At 50.7% G+C, this 21,180-nt stretch overlaps 2 protein-coding genes across 2 annotated transcripts; both read right to left on the reverse strand.

Moving 5' to 3' along the window:
- Positions 1-1,070: 1,070 nt before the first annotated feature.
- Positions 1,071-13,593, reverse strand: TMEM116 (transmembrane protein 116). Its single transcript, XM_053959059.1, is given in 12 exon segments — positions 1,071-1,910; positions 2,570-2,643; positions 2,733-2,877; positions 3,883-4,021; positions 4,104-4,187; positions 4,696-4,745; positions 5,190-5,294; positions 8,834-8,965; positions 12,574-12,637; positions 12,765-12,811; positions 13,292-13,352; positions 13,354-13,593. Coding segments are annotated over 12 exon segments (1,281 nt in total). The 5' UTR covers positions 13,533-13,593; the 3' UTR covers positions 1,071-1,709.
- An 860-nt stretch (positions 13,594-14,453) lies between these two features.
- ERP29 (endoplasmic reticulum protein 29) lies at positions 14,454-19,117 on the reverse strand. Its single transcript, XM_053959018.1, has 3 exons — positions 18,937-19,117; positions 17,449-17,587; positions 14,454-16,213 (listed from the first exon to the last, which is right to left on the reverse strand). The coding sequence occupies exons 1-3, from the start codon at positions 19,054-19,056 to the stop codon at positions 15,711-15,713; spliced, it is 762 nt and encodes a 253-aa protein (XP_053814993.1). The 5' UTR covers positions 19,057-19,117; the 3' UTR covers positions 14,454-15,710.
- Positions 19,118-21,180: the final 2,063 nt, after the last annotated feature.

Here is a 21,180-nt window from a genome sequence, read left to right on the forward strand (position 1 = left end):
TGAGGAGGGAGCCCTGCTGGGACTGGGGGACACTGGGTGGTGAGAAGTGGATCTGCCTTTGTTGCTGATGGCCCTGTGCTTTTCCAGGGAGCAGGGAGTGCTCTCACCTCTCCGGACACAGAGCCTCGGGGTGGCACTTGGACCCTTCCTGCCTCTGGAAATGGTTTTGTTGTCCTCGAGCAGGGCTTGACTTGGTGACAGGAACCAGACACACCCTTGGCCCAGGAGCATTTCAGGACACAAGATGGGGCAGGTGTGAGGCTCCTTCCTTGTAAGAGAATTTCCCTCTGCTTGGTGCCTTAGGGGAGTTCAGAGTGGGTTGGGTGGTGAGTGACCCTCGGAGCATCCAGACTGGGAAAGGGACTGAGGGAACAATTTCCTGGGAGCACTTAGAGCAGCCAACCCAGCTGGAGTGCCTATGGAATGGCTCTTTCCAGCAAGAAAACTCCCCTCAAACAAACACTGAGGGACTGCTGAGCTGTCTGAGGAGCCCTGGGAATGTGTCAGCACGCACTGCCAGCTCTGAGGCTCCATTAGCAATCCAATCATTGTTACCTGGGTAATCCATCACTTAGGAAGCCTTAATCCCCTTTTAAACAAATTGCACTGGCTCCACAAATGGGGTCAGTCCCAGGAGGGTGCAGGAGGCTCTCAGGGATGAGATTGGATGTGTTTCATGCCCTGCCAGGGCTCAAATCCCATCCTCCCTGTGGAATATTTGCCTTTGAAGTGGGGCTGGAGAAACACTGAGTCATCCATGTCCAAACTTTGGGACAAGAGGAGGATTTGAAGGACCAGGTGGAAGAAGATGGCTGAAAACTTTGTTTTTATCCTGTAGAACTGCAAAATGGAATTGTTTCACTCAGTCTCGCTCTGTAGGAGAAAATAAGTCCCTGACCAAACCTCCAGGGTTCTTGTGTGACTTACCCAGAGTTTACACAGTTATGTTGTGTAAGTTAAATACACAGAGCTGGAGTATTTCCTCTTCTTGTCTAACCTGCTATGAGAAAAATTTGGGTTGGACCCAAAAAGTGAAGCTGTTGGAAAATAAAGAGTGTAAAGGTAAAGAGTTGTTTTCAACACAGCTTAAGACCTGGTTTATTTCCTGTAGAATGGTGGGACCTCAGTAAATAATTCATGTGAACGTCTGGAAATGCAAAGTGAGATTCAAAGTCCTGCTCACCTGGTTCACAAGAGATGCTCCACAGGGTCGAAGCAGCTGATTTTTTGAAGTATTGTGGCTGAGCAGGAGTTGGCAGGAAGAAGGGAAGGGAAATGTACAGAAATTCCAGGCAGGTTTTGTCCTGCTTTGCAATTCTTCACTCCCTGCAATTGGTTCTTTCTCAGGGTGGTGAAATTCTCATGGTTAGAGTGAATTAAAAGGCAGAGATTGAAAAATACTCATTTTGCTTTTTGTTAATTTGTAAAGGCAATGACTTGGAGAAATAAAGTAAAAACATCCTCTGCTCAACCTCCATGGAGCTGGACCAGGTCTCTGAGCCTTTACGTGGGGTTTGCTGCATTTCTAGGGATATTTCCAGGAGGAGAAAGTCTGGACTAAAGATTTACCACGCTGAAAGAATCCATCAAATAAATAACTATGTCCACTGAGCGCCTGGCTCTGCCAGCCCCGAGGGACAGTTCCATCCCGGCTCTGGAGAACGAGGAGATGGAAGGACTCTGCCTCTCTCCTTCCGGGCAGGGCGGCATCAGAGCAGGGTGGAGGAGGAGCCCTCGGTGTCGGGCGGGCCGGCGGGGGCCGTGCTGGAGTAGAACTTCTTCTGGGAGCGCAGGAGCGGGGTCTGGGTGTCCACGTCCCGGCGGGAGCCGCGCTTCACGGACAGGAACACGTGCTGGGTCCAGCCGTACACCAGGCAGTTCAGGAGCCCCTGGGAAGCTGCGGTGAGAGCCTGGGAGAGAGCACAGGGGAATCAGGGATCCCAGCACTGCTGCGTGCTCTGGGATCCCTGGAAAACCTCCCCCTCCCAGCAGGATTTTCTCTTCCGTGTGATGGAGAAATTGTGCTGTTATTTTAATAAATGTTTAAGGAATAGCTAATTAAACATAAATGCTATACATATATAGAATATATTTTATGTATGTTTATATATTAAATAAATATAATAACTATATAATTTAATAAAATGTCTAACTTCTGCCTCAGGCACAGGAAGGAGCTGGACAAGTGTTAGTAAGGAATCACAGTTGGACACTTAGGGACATAGGGAAAACAAAACCAATTTCTGGGGATCCTTTCTAGTCCTATTTACTACAATTTCCATGACCACAGAATCACTGAGGTTGGAAAAGACCTTTGAGGTCACCAAGTCCAAACATCCACCCAGCACCCTGTTCACCACTGAACTGTTGTGATGCTGGGATTTTGGGTACTGAGACCTTTTCATGCCTGTGAAAAACATAAACCACCAAACCAAGATCTTTGCCAAACAAAAGCACAAATCAGACTTGGGTTCACACAGCAGAGATCCTTGCCCAGCTGCATCCAGCAGGGATGCAGGGCAGGAGACTCAAGGTGAGAAGGGAGGAGGCTGCAGGGGCAGACATTTACCTGCAGGATCAGCAGAGCCATGTAGATTTTGCTGGTTGTTGAAGCAGTCAATTTCAGCATTCCAAGGAGGACAGCTGTGGAAAGGGATGGATGAGAGGGTGAAGTTAACCCCACCTCTCTGGGGTTCCACAGGGGGATGCTGTGGGAGGAACTCTCTGCTCACCTGGGGCCCAGCAGCAGAAGAAGGCAACAGGGTAAAAAACCACCCGTTGTTCCACCATCTTAATCATGGCCCACTGCTGATCCCCCAGGAATCCTGTGGAGTTCACAAACCTCTTGTACAGCCCTCGGGCCTGACTCAGGATGACCTGGAAAAGAACAGGCAAATGTTATTGTACAGGCTGTGATCTGCTGGGTTCATCCAGGGTGGATCCCAGTATATCCAACCTTTTCACACAGCACTGAAATGCTGTGGGAGGTGTTGCTTTGCAAGTGGCCTTTTCTAAACTGAAGACTCTGAATTGATTTTAGAATTATTAAATTGTTTAGGCTGAAAAAGATCTCTAAGATCATGGAGTCCAACCATTAATCAGCTTTTGCTGACCCATTCAGGAGGTGATCCCTCTGCCAAACTCCAAGCCTTGGAAATCCTGCTAAATATTTCTGGGATGGGTTGACAGAACACAGGACCCCAGATGGATTTATCTGGTGGCACAGTGATATTTTCCCTCCCCTATCACCCCTTCCAAAAGGGAAGCAGCACCACACAGTTATTCCCCTGCCCTATTTGCCAAGAGCATGGAGTGAGCAGACACAGGGGAATGGATTGAAAACTGAGAGCAGGTTTAGATGGGATATTGGGAGGAAATCCTTCCCACAGAAGCTGTGGCTGTCCCATCCCTGGAAGTGTCCAAGGCCAGGTTGGACAGGGCTTGGAGCAACCTGGGACAGTGGAACGTGTCCCTGCCCACGGCAGAGAGTGGCACTGGATGAGCTTAAAGATGCCTTCCCACCCAAACCATTCCATGATTCCATGAGTGCCCATGTCGCTCTGATTTTCAAGAGTTTTCTAAAGCCTTCTGAGTTTACATTCTTGTAGACAACTTTCTGTAAACAACCTATTGTTTTGCATTCTTTCATAGAGGCGGAGAAATTTGATGTACAGGTAGTTTGTCCAGTGTCGTTGGAGAGGTGGCACGTTCACCCTCCAATCCACTGGCACCTTTTGAGAACTATAAAAGACTGGAGTCAGAGAAAATAAATTATTCTCTTCATCGTGACCAAGGCTGTGCTGCGTAGTCTTTCCTTGTGTCATCTGGTGACAGTGCCCGGCCTCTGGAGCCATCCAAGGGCCCCACAAGGACCAGCCTTACCAGGATGGCCACGAAGCTGATGAGGAAGGAGACGAGGAAGACGCCGATGCTGTAGAAATGCATCGCGCGGCAAACGGAGCCGCTCGGGCTCTGGGGCTGGCTGGGGGGCTCGGCCATCTCCGTGTGCATCAGGAGACACCTGTGGGACACAGGGGAGAGCCTGAGCTCCTGCCCACCCCCAGCAGCCCTGGGGCTGTGCCAGAGGAAGGGAGGAAGCTCACCCATGCTTCTGGCTGAAGTTCTGGTAGCAATTACTGCTGTTGCCCAGGCAAAACACAGGCACCATGAGGAGGAAAGGGATCAGGCTGAGAGGAGAAAGGACAGCACAGTCCTGGGTTATTGCACTGCTCCACTTGGGCACCGCTTGGTTTTTTTCACTACAGAGGACTTCAAAGTTGTTTTTATTGGCACTGCTCTGGAAAAGTATTTTATCAGCTTTACCAGCGTTGGGGCTTTCATTTGTGAGGGCTAATCATTGGTAAAGGGAAGCCTTCTGGAAAACCACATCCAGTTAATAAAGTTATCATTAACTTGGTTGAAAAAACCCTCTTACTCTGCATTCATGAGGTCACTCTGCTGTTAATGATGAGCTTTACAGCTTTTTTAGTAAAGCTTGCTTTAAAACAAGTAGGAAGCAGGGACCAGCACACTGAAGTTTGCCAAATCCACACTCTCCCACTAGGGAGAATAAACTCTTACCAAATCCACACCCTCTGCCAGGGAGAATAAACTCTTACCAAATCCACACCCTCTGCCAGGGAGAATTAACTCTTACCAAATCCACACCCTCTGCCAGGCAGAATGAAATCTTACCTTGATAAGATCGTTGCTATTCGGCCAACACAACTTGCATAATCTACAACCTGCAAAATCCAAAAATCTTAATTCAGTTATTTCTGTACAGCCCCTGGTTCAGAGGAAGCAGCTTCCAGGGAGCATTTCAGCAGCTGAGGGAATCTGCCCAGCCTGCTGCTCCTGAACTACCAGATGGAATAGCTGGGATACAAAGTTTGCTGTGCCCAGCCAAATGTCTGGGGAAGCCGTGCAGGGCAGTGGGGCTGATGGGTTTGTTGGGAAGAGCTGCATAAGGAATGTGCCATCTTGCAGGAATACCTGGGGTATTCCCCAGCCTGGTCATGGCAGTGGTGGTGCCTCCCTGTTTGGCTGTGAGGGAGGAATTAACTGCAAGGAGAGATTTTGGTCATGGGGTGTGTGAAGTATTTGCTCAGCCTGCAATGCAGGGAGGTTTTTCCTGAGTGTTGTGTCCTTGTCACTGGGTTCCCAGCCTTTACACCAGTGCCACTCACCTGGGGGGGCACCCTGAAGAGGTTCTGGTTGTATTTCACCTTGAGGTCCATGTACAGGTGCCAGGTGTAGTTGACAGTGTAGAGAAAAGAGGCCACATAGAATATCTGAGAAACAAAACCAGCATTTCAGTCCTGAAATAACAATTCCTAGAGCATGTTTAGTTCCTCCCAAATCCCATGGAACAGAGGCAGGATGATGAGGGTCTGAGCACAGGTCTGAGCTCACATCCAGCTGGGAAGAGCCAGGTTGGAGATTCCCACCTTAAACCACACAAAAGCAGCTTCACTTTAGCCTCAGACAGGACAACTAATGACAGCAGGATTGTCTTAGAAATAAAAATCTTTGTGATCTGGCTCATTTTTTTTTCACTCAGGGCTTGGCAATGAGGGTTTCAGAGGCACTTGGACCTTCTAAATGCTATATCCATTAGGAAACACAGCACAGATGTGACATTTAGATTTACTTCTTGGATAATGAGCTCACTATGCAGAGAATTCACGGAAACAGAAAACAATTGAATATTTCAAGAGGAATGTGAGGGCAGATATTCTCTGCCCTCAGCCTGAGTTAACATCCCAAAAAAACTTTTCTTCCTTAGTGGGAAAAAGGAGAAAAGATAGAGCACACTGAGAGTTACATAGCCTTTGATTCCAGCTTGAGATGAGTCTAATATCTAAAACTTCCTATAAACCCCCCAGATGTTGATCAAATTTGTTTCCAAATTCATGCTTACTCCAGTTGCCTAATCAGATCACGTACATGCATGTGCTGTGTTTGTGACAGGAAACACAAACTTCAGTGGCAAAGAGGAAGGGCTGGACAAGGGAATGTTTTTTTCTTTCTGTGGCTTTGCTATCCTTTGCCAAAAAGATAAGGAGCACAGGTTTGCCACCCTGGTATCATCCACAGCTGGGAAAGTGGTCACTAAACAAACCTGGCCTCCTTCACTGAGGTTGTGAATGCTCTTGGCTGGCTCAAGAGGCCGAGTCCAAGGGCTGCCACAGGAACATTGCAGTGACTTTCCAGCTCATTAAATGAGTTTTAATGAGGGGCTGTTGCCCTTTTCCAACTACTTCCAGAGAAGGCCAAAACAGTCCACGAGGATCGTTCTCTCGCACTTCAGGACACCTGGAGAGGTTCATGAAATGTCAGTGCTGCCTTCTGGAACAGAGACCCAAATGCCACTTGTGAAGGTGCCAGCAGGAAGGGAAAGGAATTCTGCCCTCCTGAGCCCCAGCTCTGGGGCTGGGGACAGTCCTGCAGCACTGCCCATGAGGAGCTGAAGCAGAGACACAAGAATCCCTCATTATCCCACTTGTGTGGCTCCCATTGTGCTGCCCAGCATGAGCAGAGCCTGCCAGGACATTATTAGGCCACTGGAACTGAACTGGAAGAACATGGGGAGTTGTGCAATTATAACCACAATATCTATTCTGGACTTTATCATTGCAATGCAGGAGGAGGAGAGAATGAGGGACAGCAAAGGGAGCAGTATTTACATTCATATCAATCAAAGCTCTGGGGCTGACAGAGGGAAAATCCAAGAAACAAAGCAATCTCCTTCTTTATGACACAGTTTGGACACTGGGCAGCTCCATCCACTGCAGCATCAGCCTGTGATGACAAATAATGGCAAACAGCCTGAATAAAGCAAAATATTGCCCTGCTCCTAAGGCAGTGCCTTGAGACATCACAATGACTCCAGTGTGAGCCTCTCCAAGGGCTGCAAACTCCACTGCTGGGCTGTCCCTGCCCGTCCTCACCTCGGCTCATCCGACACCTTCTGGGTCTTGGTGTGCAGAGAGGCCCCAGGTGTTTGTGAGACACCCAGAAGCACAGTGAGACATTTATTTACTCATTCCATCAGCTTCCAGATCCCTCCTGCTCTGCAGAATCTGCTGGTTCAACCTGTTACTGGCTCCTTCTTACGCACAAGGTGTTCCCACCTCTCAAGGGCACTGCAGGGTGTTGGGTGAGGAGGTCCTGCACTGTCACGTGCCCTGGGGGAAAGGTTGCTATGGCAAGGTTTGTTTTAATTTCTCTCAGAGCAAACAGCAGCGACAGCTCTTGCCAGGCACAATCTGGCTCTGCCACCCAGGCAGTCCCTGTGCTGTGGGGACTGGTGGTGGCACACAGGAGAGGAGCCAGGGGACACTGGCTGAGGTCAGGGTGTGACTCTGCACACCCCACCACAAGCCCTGGCCCAAGGCCAGCTCTGCCCACCCAGCATGAACACAAAGCTCCCACCTTGTCCCATCCTGTGCTGGTGTCCCTGAGAAGCACAGCCACAGGCTGGAAAAGCGAGGGCAGAGAAGAGCCAGAAGTGCAAGAGAGCTGAGAAATTATGGGCATATTTTCCACAGCTAACTTATTTCTCCTCTCGCAGTGCAAATTGCCTTCTCCAAGCCATAAAAACATCATGCCAGCTGAAAGAACTGTCCCCCAGGCAAGGGAAACATCTCAGGAACAGCCTCAGTCCTGCTTTCTCCTTCCACCTTCTAGCTCTGAAAGCCTCTCCCAAGCTCTCCTCATTTTCCCATTTACCATCACCTTGAAAACATCTTTGATGTCTTTCTGCATCATTCCTAAGTGGCCAAGTTACCCAAACCTCACTGTTTCTCTCAAGATGAACATACTGTGGAGCCAGTAGAGCTGGAGGGACCAGAGATGAGCCTGGAGTGGAACAGTTGCTCTCACCACCCTCAGCAACACATCTGTACCCTCAGCAACACATCTCTACCCCCAAAACAGCTGCTGAAACAGCCCTGGGCTGCAGGAGCCCATTCCCAGACACACAACAGCAAGAACAATTCCATCCTGCAGCTGCAGCTACTTCCCTGCCCTCTCTGAGGCACATGGAGATCCTTTCCAGCTTTGGATGCTGCTGCTCCACGAGGACATTCAGTTCCCAGCTGTGGGTACCACCACATGCTCAGGGAGCTACCCAAGCCCACACATCAAGGCTTCCAAAAGGCCCTTGCTCTTCCCGGCCATGTCCTTTAAAAGGAAAAAATTAATTCCAGAGATCCTAATTTATGAATCCCCATGCTCAGCTGGATTCTGCAGAGATTTTTGAGAGCTGAAATTTCCAAAGGCTGGTGTTGAAAAGGAACTGGGTGAGGCAACAGCAAACTGTCAGGAAAATAGTGCTCACCCAGCCTACTCCACTGGTCCCCAGCACAGGGAAGCAGCTGGAAAGCAGCTGAGTCAATGGGACACAGGCTGAGCTTGTGCTGGTGGAGGATCCTTGGGAAGAGCAAGAACTGTTCATGGGAGTAATTCAAGCCTGAGCTCGAGCAAGTCACAGAATGTCTGTTCCTGCCCAGGCTGGAGGAAGCACAAAGGGAAATAGAAAAGCGGCCATGTGAGAGCACAGAGATCCACAGGCATGGATCCAACAGGAGAGAGATCAAGTCCCATCTGCTCATTTCACACAAGCAACCACAAAATCCCACCTTCTCTTTTCCCCTGACACACCAGAGGGTCCTAAACCCCAGTGTTTAGCTCCCTTTTCCACAGAAAGCCAAGAGGTCTGCTAAAGCCTGTCTAGCAACAGCCCCCACAGCCATGCTCTGATCACCAACGAGGTTAATTATGACAAATTACAAGGTTAATTATAGAATGTGGTGCCAAGGCCACTCACCTGTCCCGTGGCCTGCAGGTTGTAGCAGATGAGGTCTTGCTGGGAGGTGGGTGAGCTGTAGAGCAGGGCCCCAGCCAGCCAGCACATGCCCAGGAGCAGATCCGAGAGGCTCAGGTAGAAAAGTGGACGCACCTGGAAAAGGGGAAAGGCTCAGCAGGTGTGAGTGGAGTCACAGCCCTCCCACCCTCCAGCTGCAGTTTTACCCCCTTATCAGACACAAAGATATTTAATACAGCCTTCCAAAGGTTTTCTGCAGGTGAGGAAAGTTTTTTGATAGAAAAGCCCCACTGCAAAGTTATTTTGAAAGCCTTAATTGAGGGGAAGTGGGGCATAAGTGGCACTTTGTGGAGGGATGATTCTACCCTCAGGGAAGCACTGTGACAACATTTCTGAGACCAATCAATTCATCTGCAGCAAACCCTGAGAGCTCCAATAAAAAAGTATCCTCTACTTTCAAGCCAAGCAAGTTCAAAGACAGGTTAACAGATGAAAACTTTTCAGCCTTTAGTCCTGAATATCAACCTTGTTTCCAGTCCTTTAAAATTCCTGCACCAATTATAGCAGAAAGATTAATTGTGCTCAGACACCAACACCAGGTTATCTGGTGTTATCTGAACACTTTCATTCCCCAGCTCTTCTGGTGAGACAACTCTCCTTGCAGGGAAATTCCACATGGATTTGTGCTCTCAGGAGCTGCTCCAATGCACTCCAACCACCACTTCTGCCATAGGATCTAAGAGCAGCATCAAAACTTACAGAAAATATCCCAAATATCCATCAAGTTACAATTTTGAAGAATGGGACAGGTTGGCAGGGAGAAAAGACATCATGTTTTAAATAAACTCACATAGAAATCAAACTTTCAGTAAACACAAACCCTTCCTCAGGTCTGGAATGACTTGAAACAAACATTTTCCTGTGTGTTCCATGTCATTTCACCTGATGACTAAGGTTGGGTTTATTTTACAAGCCGGATTAATTTCCACTGAGAGCCGTTATTGCTGCATCTTGCTGGAAAGGAGTCATGTCCCCTTTAACAACAGTTTCCAGCCCATTTCCAGTTTGCACACACTGGCCAGGACTGTAAACACTGCAGGAAAACATTTGTGCAAAAATTCTGGCCAACATTTTCTTTGTTAGTGGGAGAGCAGAGACTCTGGAAAAGCAGCCTAATTCCCTACATTCTTAATTAAAGCCTTTGGTACCTCATTTTCAGCATCCAGGAGAGAAAATTGTGGTGTTTTTCTTTCCCTACAGAAAATTATAATGCTAAACACAGCATGGAAATGCTTCAGCAGGCTTTGATTTTTTATTTCTTTTCATGGAGCTGAGTTTTTGGTGAGATTTGCCTCAATATTGTCCTGGAAGTAAATGTATGCTACCCATCACGTTGTGTGATACTTGTTCCCATGTGCAGTGAGAGGGAGTTTAGGAAGAATGGTAAGAGTTAAGGTACATCTGATTGAACCAGATTTGTCCTTAGGGCATGAAGGAGCATGAGGCACAAAGGTCTGGAGTTAATTTTAATTTGATTTCATCTCTAAATGCCTTTTTTTAACCAGGCTTTTCCTCACTGGTGCAGAAATGAAGCCCTGGCACGACAGGCTGGGGACACTGTCCAGTTTGTGATTGAGGCAGGTTAAACCAAACAGATGTAAAATAAGCAAAGGAGCCACTTTTGCAATCAAACAGGTGACCTCTTTCTCCAGCACAAGTGCCCTTGGAGCAAGGCACTGCTGGTGTGTCCAGGAGATGTTTTGGCAAAGACCTGACTAAAGAAGTAGGTGACACAGGGGCATGTGTGGCTCTGGCTTGAAAAAGGGGGAAGAAAATAACCACTGGTATTTATAAAATAGAGGAAGGGACTGCAAAGATGTAATGATTTACATCCTGGCAGCTCCAGCTACAGTACACACAGGGATTTGGCTCTGTGGCCATGGCCCAGGCACATGCTGAGCTGAAGGTTCTTCCTCAAACCTGCTGAGCTGAGCTTTCTTCCTCAAACCTGTTGAGCTGAGGGTTCTTCCTTGCTTGCCATCATCTCTTCTGAATGATTTACCTCAGGCTGAAGGGTTTTATTGACTCCGTAGAGACAGAAAGCAAGCTTCAAGAGTGCAATATTTGATTTCTGAGGTTGGGGGCAGGAAGGGAAGTGTTTCTAAGATCCTTCTCCTCCCAGCCTCCAGAGCTGTTTATTTTTAAATGTTTTGCTGTGGGTCCTCATGACTCAGGGAATAAGCTGTTTGTGGCAAGCTTTGATATGGATCTCTTCCAGCCCCTTTGTTTACAAACTTCCACTTCAGACCCGAGACATGAGGACAAGACGATGGGGAAGTTAATGGAGATTTTGTCACTTTTGAAACCCAGCACCAGATCTCCCCTGGCAGCAGAAGAGCCTGGAAGGCTGATGCAAACCAGTCCCTCCAGCTGGCATCCAGCCCTCCTACCCGGATTTGCAGAAATAATCTGAGCAGAAACATCTGGACCCTCTGGAGCAGGAAGGGCCCATTGCTGACCTGGAGCCATGTATGGCTCATGAGCAGCTCCCAAGCCACAGCCCCATCACATGACTGAGAGCAGAAGGGCTCCTGAGCAGCCAGGCCATGGAAGCCAACAGGATGAGGCTGCTGAGTGACACCAGGACACTGCCAACCCCTGCTCCACATCATTCCAGAGAGAGGAATCTCATCTGGAGCTTTCCAGGTGCAGATGCGGTAGAAGGAGGTGTTGATGTACGCCTTGAGCAGCACAAGCTCAAGCAGGTTTTCCATCCCAGCTCTAAGGGGAAGTCCCAGCCTCCGTTCTTCCCTGGGAATGCATGGAGATCTCCACAGTTTATTCTGGATGTGCTGGGCAGAGCATTTCCAGGAGGCTGGCTGGGAGCAAGGTCCTCCCTGCTGTAAGTAGGACAGATTTACCCTGCAAACGTGGACTCATGTTCTCCTTCCCACCATGTCATCCAACAATGTGTCAGTTGCCTGCATTCCTTGCTTCTCCAGGGATAGCTCCATGAATTCCCTGAAAGTCCCATTCTCTGGGCTGCAGATCAAATCCACCATGTACAAAGACCATGAAGATGAAGGAAGGAGAGATACAGCTGCTGCCAGCTCCACTGACTTTCTGCGTGGTCCACAGGCCAGGCTGAGCCTGCAAACCCTGGACAGCAAATCCCAGCTTCACAGGGATCAGCTTGGCTCACTGTCCCCAGGAAGTCCTGGACACACAGAGGGGCTGCATGTGGACACCCAAGCCTGGCAGGATGGGATGGAGGCTGTGGGGTCAGTTTTAGTAGCACACCTGCCCAGAGAAACTCCTCAGAGACAGCCAAAAACCAACACCTGTAAAAGCATTTCCACAGGGCAGCTCCAATTTCCACTTCAGCAGCTTTGTGCACACCTCCTCAGCCCCCCAGGAGTTTGGCCTCACTGAGGAGAGCACGCTAAGAAATCCCTGCTCCCAGGAATGACTGGAGGACTTTCCTGGAGCAGCAGAAAGCACGGGACTAAGGAACCTGCTTCTCCCTGCAGAAGCACAGGTTCAAGGTCAGTCCTTTCACCTCCTACCAAGACAAAGAGCCCAATTCTTAGCAAGACCTTTGCCTCCCAGATATTAAGCAAGGTTTAACCACAGAACCCTGAGACCTGCAGCTGCTCCTAGGAGAGTGTCTGTGCTACAGGTGTGACCCACCTGCAGGGACTGACACCACGGCTTAGGGAGGGAAAAGGAAGCTCAGACCTTACCTCGGGGGACCGCACTGCATTTTGGAAGACGGCGTAGGCAATAATTGAGCTGGAACCTGCAACGCTGAGAAAACAAAGCACAGGTTGGAACAGGAGCGCGTCTGTCTCGCTGGGAGACGCGAGTTCTCTTTTTTTGCTTTTCTGGGTAAAATCGTCTTCGCGACAGTAACTCCATGGGCAGCGTGTCGTACCTGAGCATGGCCATGGTGAACTGGATCCACTGGAGCGCAGAGTAGACCTGGGGAGAAGGACGGGAGGGAGCTCAGGTGACACAGCCCCAGGCGCGGCAGGAGCGCCCGGGGACCGCGGGGTCCCGGGAGGAGCGGGCAGCACGGACCGGGGACCGGGAGCTCAGGGAGGAACGACAAGGACCGGGGATCGGGATAGGAGGGGGCAGCGCGGACCTGGGAAGGTGGACTAGTGGATCCCGGAGAAGAGCGGGCAGCACGGACCGGGGACAGGGATCAGGGACAGCGGAGTCCCGGGGAGAGGCAGCACGGACCGGGGACTACGGACAGCGGGATCCCGAAGAGGAATAAACAACACGGACCGGGGACAGGCACCGGGGGAGGATCGTGCAACGCTGCCGGTGCCTCCGGGCACGGAGCGGGGCGCAGGGCTGGGGAAGGACCATGAGGGGATGGAGGAGAGAAGCGCACAGCGAGGGAGGGGGCAGCCGCTGTCCCTAGGGGTCCTGGTGCCGGCGGGGCTCGCTCACCTCCTGCCAGCCCCCATCCAGCCGGTCCGCCTCCGCCGGCAGGGCCATGGGTACCGCCGCCACCGCCGCACCGCTCCGGGGCTGCGGGCACCGCCCGCGCTCCGCCCCGGGGCCGCACCGCGCCCGTCCCCCGCCGGCGGGGCCGGCTGCGGAGAGCGCCCGGTGGCAGAGAGGGGCTGAGGGGACGGGAGCCCTGGGCAAACAGCGGGATTGGCGTCCCGGGGACCGGCGTCCCGCGCATCCCTCCAGGGGCAGAACCGGCCGAGCCCCGGTGGGCGGGCTCGCTCCGGTCACCGCCGCCCCGGGCTCCCCTCACGGAGCCGCCCTGAGGCGACCCCGCGGAGCATCGGCCCCGCCCCTCCGTGACGTCACCAGCGCTCGGGGGCGGGAAGGCGCTTCGAGGAGCGCGGGGGCGGCGGCGGCTGCTCCCCTCAGAGAGCCCGGAGCTCCTTCAGCGTCCCGGGCGCTGCTCCCCTCAGAGAGCCCGGAGCTCCTTCAGCGTCCCGGGCGCTGCTCCCCTCAGAGAGCCCGGAGCTCCTTCAGAGTCCCGCGCGCTACTCCCCTCAGAGAGCCCGGAGCTCCTTCAGAGTCCCGCGCGCTACTCCCCTCAGAGAGCCCGGACACGGCTCCTTCAGAGTCCCGCGGGCTGCTCCCTTCAGAGAGCCCGGGCACGGTTCCCTCACAATCCCGCGCACTGCTCCCCTCAGAGAGCCCGGGCACGGCTCCCTCAGAGTCCCGGGTGCTGCTCCCCTCAGAGAGCCCGGGCACGGCTCCCTCAGAGTCCCGGGTGCTGCTCCCCTCAGAGAGCCCGGGCACGGCTCCCTCAGAGTCCCGGGTGCTGCACTCCTCAGAGCCCGGGCACGGTCCCCTCAAGTGCTGATCCCATCAGGGGCTGCTCCCTTCAGAGTCCCGAGGAACAGCTCCCCTCAGCACCTCGGGAGAAGATTCCCTCAGAGTCTCCGGGGCTGAGCCAGGAGGGACATATCTCCACAAAGCCCTCCCAAGGACTGCCCACCCTGCCGGGGTCCTTCCTTTGCGGCTCCTGAGGGGAGAGCGCTGGGCCGAGGGACACCCTTGGTTCCCCTCACCTCGCTTCAGCAGTCACAGCTTCCCCTCTGATTACGGAATTGGCACTATGGTGGTTTAAGAAGCAGCTCTGAAGTGGAATTTTATTTTTTATTATAGCATTATTAATACATTTTATCTCGCAGCAACACCTGCTCCTTGTACCCACCCCAAGATTCAAAAGGCAGCAAAGCTCCCACAGGAGAGCTAATCAGTTTTGTTTAAAGCATACTTTTAAGGTAAAACTCACAGGTGTTTCTCTTTTCAACTCTGTCACCCTGACCAGGACTTCAGCATCTTCCAGAAGCATCCGAATTCCACAGTGTGTGAACTGCACGGTTCTGAGGACTGACCTGATCCTTGGGCCAAGCATCTCCTTTTAAATAACAAAGACGAGGCTTCTAAGGACACAAATACTTCTGCTTCCTCTTACAAGACCTCATTTTCAAATATTTAGAACTACCAAACACTGATGAGGCTTTAGTTTGATAGTGTCAATTGCTTCTGGAGGCTAGAAAAACATTTTGTTCATGAAGCTTGGACAGGTAAAACGCCTCTTCAGCTGTAAGAAAACTCATCCAAATTTACCTCTGAAAACCCGATTTCTTGCACAAACTGGTGAGACTGAGTGTAATAGCACCTCAAGGAGACTCTGCCCTTGCTCAGAACTCACTTCACTCACTGTGTCAGGGTATTACAAAGGATTTCGGGAGAATATTTGATGAAATGGCTGCTCTGGACAGAAAATGAGGGGCAAGCTGTGAACTGTCTTCACTGCCAGCATTTGGCTGACACCCAAAGCAAACAGGGACAGAAGCCATGGAAGGAGAAGCCAGAAAAAGGAAGCTCTGAGTTTCTTAGTCAACAACAGGTAAGAATAAGACTTAGAGCCCAAGTAGGAGAACACAAGGTGTGTGAGGGGTAGATTAACAAGCATAAAACCCAAGGATATTACGGCCAGGGAAAGGTGGGCATGTAGAGGGCACCCAATCTGTACCTTTTCCAGCACATAAGATGGAATGAGAGACTGAATTTTGTTATTTGTTAGCCAGGGAACAGCTGTAAAAACCACCAGGAAGGAGCTTTTGGCCAATCTAGAGTTTTTTGTTGTCTGCTTTAACACTGGTATTGGATAGTATTACACAATACTTGCTGTGCCTTGCTCTTAGGTGATTTTTCCAACATTTAGAATACTGTGGTTTTAAGGAATGTCTTCCTCTTGATCTTCTAAACTGAGAATCCCAGAAGGAGATCTGCTGCCCTCTTGAAGTCAGCGGGAAGTTTGCTTGCATTAAGGAGAACTGGTTAGGACTCTTGACAATGTTTCACAGCTTGTAGAGAGTTCTCCAACACATTAGAGCTCATCTTTTTCACTATTCTTCTTCCGGAAAGAAGTGAGGATGTTGAGGCTTTTCTGGAGCTCCTCCTTCTTTCCATCACTCATCTTGTTCTTCTCGATCAGCTTTGTGATTCGGACGACTTCGTTAGCAGCAAACTCCTCTCCCTGCTCCAGGATCTTGCTCATAATTTTCAAGTATTGCTCTGCTGACTTCTTCTCCGTTTCTTTTGCTTTTCCTAAATTCTCCTGCCCCTTTTTCAGGAGGGCCTGGCGATCAGATTTCTCTGTGGTGCTCATAAATTTGCTGGCCAGCACATCATACTCCTTCAGGCAGCCTGGCATCCCCAGGTAGATGCCATTACTCTTCAGCCAGCGCTGAATAGCCCCAGCCTTGATTTCACCACCATAAAGTAAAGGATTGTTAAAGTCACCATCCTGGAACAAGTAAAAAACAGGGAACTTTTCCTTGTCCAGCTTGTACTTCTCTCCCAGCTCAGTGTTCAGTTTATCACCGTAATCTGTCAAGGGACAATGAAACACAGAAAAGCAGCGTTAATCAAGAATTAAATTAAGATTCCCTCCCACACAAATATTTGTAGGCAGAGCTTCAACATGTCCCAATAACCTGTTTGCCAGGAAATCACAGAGCCATGGAAATATCCTGAGCTGGAAGGGACCCACAAGGATCACCGACTCCAACTTCCAGCCCTGCTCAGGACACCCCAAAATCACACCCTGTGCCTGAGAGCATTGCCCAAATACTCCCTGAGCTCTGGCAGCCTTGGGGCCCTGACCATTCTCTGGGGAGCCTCTTCCAAGGAAATGCCACACACTGAAATAGAACACCTCATAAAATCATTTGTGCAAGGCAAACATTCAGTGGGTTTGTCAAAGAAAAAGACTGTAATGGTGTTTTGCTGCAACTGTGAGAGTGTAAGACATTGGCAGGACCTTTTGTATAAACCCTGTCCTCCTTATGGGAAATCAATACCCTTTTCCCTCTTATTTTCCTCTATCCATTGATTTTATCTGATTATACAGTTAAATAAAGAGTTTTTCCTGTCTATGTGCAGAGAATGATTTGGTTCTGAGAGCATGCCAAGCTACAAGATGTTTACTCATCTTACAGAAATGATATTTATTCTTGAGGACAGAAAACAAAGCCATTGCAAATATGCTACTTAGAGTATTCCACATATGTTTAGAAATATCAGAGTGGGTAAAACTTCACAGTTTGATAATTAAGCCTAAATTCTTAATTCAACCTACAAAGCCAGAGCACATCAGGTGACAGTGATCTATTCTTCACTCTTTTTCTCTTCAATCCAGTCACAATCACATCAAGTTAGAGCAGCCACAGTGCAACAACCCCTTGCTGTGCTGCCCCAGGGTTTGCTGCATGGAATTAATCACACTAAATATTCTTTGTCCGAGCAGGACGGTGGCTAAAGCACGATTCTTGTGAGGTCTGTTCCCTGCATGTGGGACAAAAAGGTTTCTCTCAGCAAAGAAGGGGGGAAAAAAAAGGCAAGAATTGCTGAGGATGAGGAGGTGGCAGCAGTTCAGCAGCGTGGGCTGACTCCTCATTACCCAGCCAGATGGAGAAGCAGCTCTCCCACGCACAGCCAGGGCAGGAGCTCCACTCTCACATCCATCCCTCCCCCAGAATTGCCTCAGAACCTGCAGAAATCACACTGAAATGTATCCCCTCCTCACCAGCCCACACTGTTTGCATGTACTCAGAGTTCCTCACCTGATATTCCCACTTCAGCCACCAGCAGATCCTCACTGGAGCCTGAGCTCTCCGCCAGCTTTTTAAACTCATCTTGTTTCTCACCATAGGGATATTGCGTGTCAAACTTCACAAGGACAAACTTATGCTTTGGAATAACCTAAAACAAGAAGGAAAAGGGGAAAAGACAAGACTAAACTTGATCATTTCAGGTCTGAGCAATGTACAAGTCACCAAAAGTTGTTTTTGCTTGTCTTTTTTTTCCTGTGCAATGGGGAGATGCAGAGGAGAATGGAAATTTTATATAATTATGGCCTCTCAGAAATGACTCACTGTCGTGTGGAGGAAAGACTGAGCTTTAGGTGTCTGTATTCCTGCACCAGATGATAAAGATAGTATGTGGCAGGTTTGGGGGATCTGATAATGCCTTTAATTATAAGATTTGCTTATTGTAAGCAATCTGACTGGCATCTTCAAAGAAAATCAGCTGAAACATTTTCCAGTGGGACATGAAGAGGAGACAGGCCAAATGTACTGTCATTCTGAAGTGTCCCAGCATGAGAGCTGCACTCTTGGCTCGGAGGAGGCACAGGGAGGCAGTGGAGATGCTGGAGGTGTTGTACGGGTACATGAAATGAAGAATTCACATTAATTGATTCTTCTTCACTTCAGCCTTGCTCTGCTCAGATGATTTTCCAATTAGTTTAGCAACTAAACTCTGTCACTCCTTGAGGAATTTTCCCCTCCCTGCAGTAGAAGACCTTGCAAAATCTTTTTGTTCTAGCGAACAGGTTGAGGTTGCACCACAGCTCCCCACCTACACAGCGCTCTGCCAGCCCTGCTCAGGCACTGCACAACATCTGTATGCACAGGTGGCTGCAGGCTCCGTCCTGGGCCTGCCGAGCGCTCAGTGTCCCGGCCCTGGGAAGATTCCTTCCTTGCAAAGTGATTTAGTGAAGGGGAAAAAAAAAAAAAAAAAGGTGGGAAAAAAAAAAAAAAAAAAAAAAAAAAAAAAAAAAAAAAAGCCTGTTGCTGTTTGATGACCAAGTGAAACCAGCCAAGCAGCGCGCGCTCACGGCCCCGACTCTATCCCTGCACGGCCCTGCCCTCCCTCACCGGCACAGACAGCACAGCCTAGACCGAGGAGCCGCGGCTGCGGCCGCACCTCCCCGCGCCGGTACCGCCGGGCCGGAGCGAGCCGGGCCGGACCCCGCGGCTCGGCTCCACTTGGACCGCGCCGATTGGCTGCCGGCCGCGGCCGCCGCGCTCCCATTGGCTGAGTGCTGCAGCCGCCGCGCTCCCATTGGCTGCGGCGCGGTCGCTCCGCCAGCACCGAGCGCTCCCCGCGCCGGTGGCGGCGGCAGCGGCCCCGTGCCCGCGGCCCCGCCGCGCCCCCCGCGTTCCTCCCGCGCCGCGGACCCCGGGGCTGCCGCCGGCCGCGGGACACACGGCCCGGTGCGGCCCCACGCCCGCCCCCCGAGCGCTCCGGCAGGCCCGCCAGCGCCGTACCTTGTAGAAGGTGATGGTGTCGAGCGGCACGGAGCCCTTGGTGTGCAGCGTGCTGCCGCCGGGCAGCACCAGGCCGAGCAGGCAGAGCAGCAGCGAGCCGGCGGCAGCCGCCGCAGCCATGGCGGAGCGCGGAGGGAGCGGAGCTGTGGAGCCACGTGACGGCGCGACGGCCGCCGCCGGGGGCTCGCCTCGCCCCGCCCCGCCGCCCGGGGCCACCGGGTGAGCGGCAGCGCTCGGGGCCGGGCGGGGGCTCCCACGCCGTGCGGGGAACGGGCAGCGCGCACGGGAGCTCCGCGCCCCCCGGGACAGCACCGCTGCTGGTGCCGGTGAAATAAGGACAAGAGAGCGGCTGCCAGCAGCAATTCCAGAGCAGCTAAAGGCAGCGAAAGGGCAGGAGGCAGGATCGGGCCGTGCGGGGCAGCAGGGAGAGAAGCCGTGGGGTGTACGTTTGGATCCAGGTGGGCGCTGCCACAGCCCTCTCAAGCAGAGGTTTTTGCGCTGCCAGGGGAGATTTCATGCACTGCCAGCCCGCACTTGTACACAACGTGTCCTTAGCATGGAAAGACTGGATGAAAAACAAGCAAGCACTGCAGAAAGACAGACTGACAGCTCATCAACTAAAAGCACTGAGCCATCCACACTCCCTCCCCCAACAGACATCATTCTGCACCTAATCCCCAGCTGGAAAACAATGAGCATTTTCCCTCTTTTTCCATCCTTCCTCTTTGCAGGGTCTGCTTGTCCTGCACCAGCATAATCTGGCTTCACCACGGAGTTCACAAAGACAGTGCACACGAGCACTTTGATCACATCCAGACCATCCAGGCAGAAAAATGAGGCAGCAATACTGATTTGTAACGAAACTGACTTTTATATAAATTATAAACCCATCCAGTTTAAAGCAGTTCAGTTGCAGCTGTGTCACTTAAGTCCGTAGAAGGCTGAGGCGTACATATCTCCTACAGTCATAAATTAACAATAATCAAGGAAGAGAAAGTTCAGATAAGGCTGCAAATACAACAAAAAAATCCCTACGTTTACTAGCCGTTAAAATAAAGTCATGATTATCAAGGATTGCAAAATATAAATGCAATTTTTGAACAGTTAAAAAGTACAAAAATGATGGACAACACAAACAAGCATTGTACAGTTTGTCCTGTGTGTAGACAAAGCAGGGTAGGAGATTTCCAACCTTTATCTACATCAGACACTGATTTTAAGCCAAGAGGAGTTGAGGAAATCTGTAAAAGGATCGTGGCTCATGATCCCAGTAGTATAAAAGCAGTAATTTTTCAGTCTGTAAACAGTAGTCTTGGTAGCTTCTTCTAGGTATGTTTTTCAATTCGTCACCCAAAGAAAATCCGAAACAAACAAAAACAAATCCTAAGAGTGGAAAAAAGGGGAACAGCAGCAATGGGTTATAGCTTGAATTTCTTACCAGGTCCGTGTGGGACATACTCTGGAGGGGAAATGCTCTTTCGTAAGAAATATATAATATATTTAACTGTACACAATTTATAGGGGGAGAGAAATTCTCCCTCAACCAAGCCCCCAGTCAGTCAGTACGGAGTCATTTTTGTACACTGTTTCCTCCTAGAGAAACTACAGCTTGGGAAGAGACAGCCTCTGCTTTTAGAAACCACTGAGTAACCCAGAAGTTCTGTGTTTGACAAGGTTGTCATTCCAGTGGCTGGAAGTGGTGAGAGAACAGCAGCTGGCACTGAGAACAGTCAGAATTCCCCTGTGCTGGAAGTGAGAGAGCCATGGTTCCATCCTGTCCCAGCCCCTGCCTCAGATGACATCAGTCTCCCCCCCACAGTTTCAGTTCTGCTTTCAAGGGATGCAGGAAACCTTTTTTTAACCCAGCTTCTGCTTTTAGGCACACAGGAGGATTTTAAATGCTTGGTTCTCTTAATCTTAAACCTCACTTACATTGTCACCATTGCTTATTGATACGACTGAGTTCAACCTGGTGTAGCAGCAGTGGAAGGAAACTCCAGCCTGGATCAGCCCTGGGACTGTCCCCTGTGTCACCTTTGCTGTGTTTGTGCAAAGCCCTCTGGAATTAGAGGGAGGGGACAGGAACAGCAGCAGTGCCACTGTGCTCCCTGACCGAGAAGGGCAGTGCCTGTTTCTGGCTCAGGGCTGTTCTGAACTGCCCCACCCCAGCACTGGGGTGGTTTTCACTCACCCTACACACCTGACAGCACCACCTTCAGTCACCAGCCTTGCTTTAATTTAAGG

This window comes from Vidua chalybeata, chromosome 18 (genome assembly GCF_026979565.1).
Source record: "Vidua chalybeata isolate OUT-0048 chromosome 18, bVidCha1 merged haplotype, whole genome shotgun sequence".
Lineage (NCBI taxonomy): Eukaryota > Metazoa > Chordata > Aves > Passeriformes > Viduidae > Vidua > Vidua chalybeata.

What these genes read in the sequence shown, in the direction of transcription:
- ERP29 (XM_053959018.1), bottom strand. Translation starts at nt 19,056, where the DNA reads ATGGCTGCGGCGGCTGCCGCCGGCTCGCTGCTGCTCTGCCTGCTCGGC. An exon ending in ACACCATCACCTTCTACAAG is followed by an intron (nt 17,588 to 18,936) that starts GTACGGCGCTGG and finishes TTCTTGTTTTAG; the next exon opens with GTTATTCCAAAGCATAAGTT. An exon ending in GGCTGAAGTGGGAATATCAG is followed by an intron (nt 16,214 to 17,448) that starts GTGAGGAACTCT and finishes GTCCCTTGACAG; the next exon opens with ATTACGGTGATAAACTGAAC.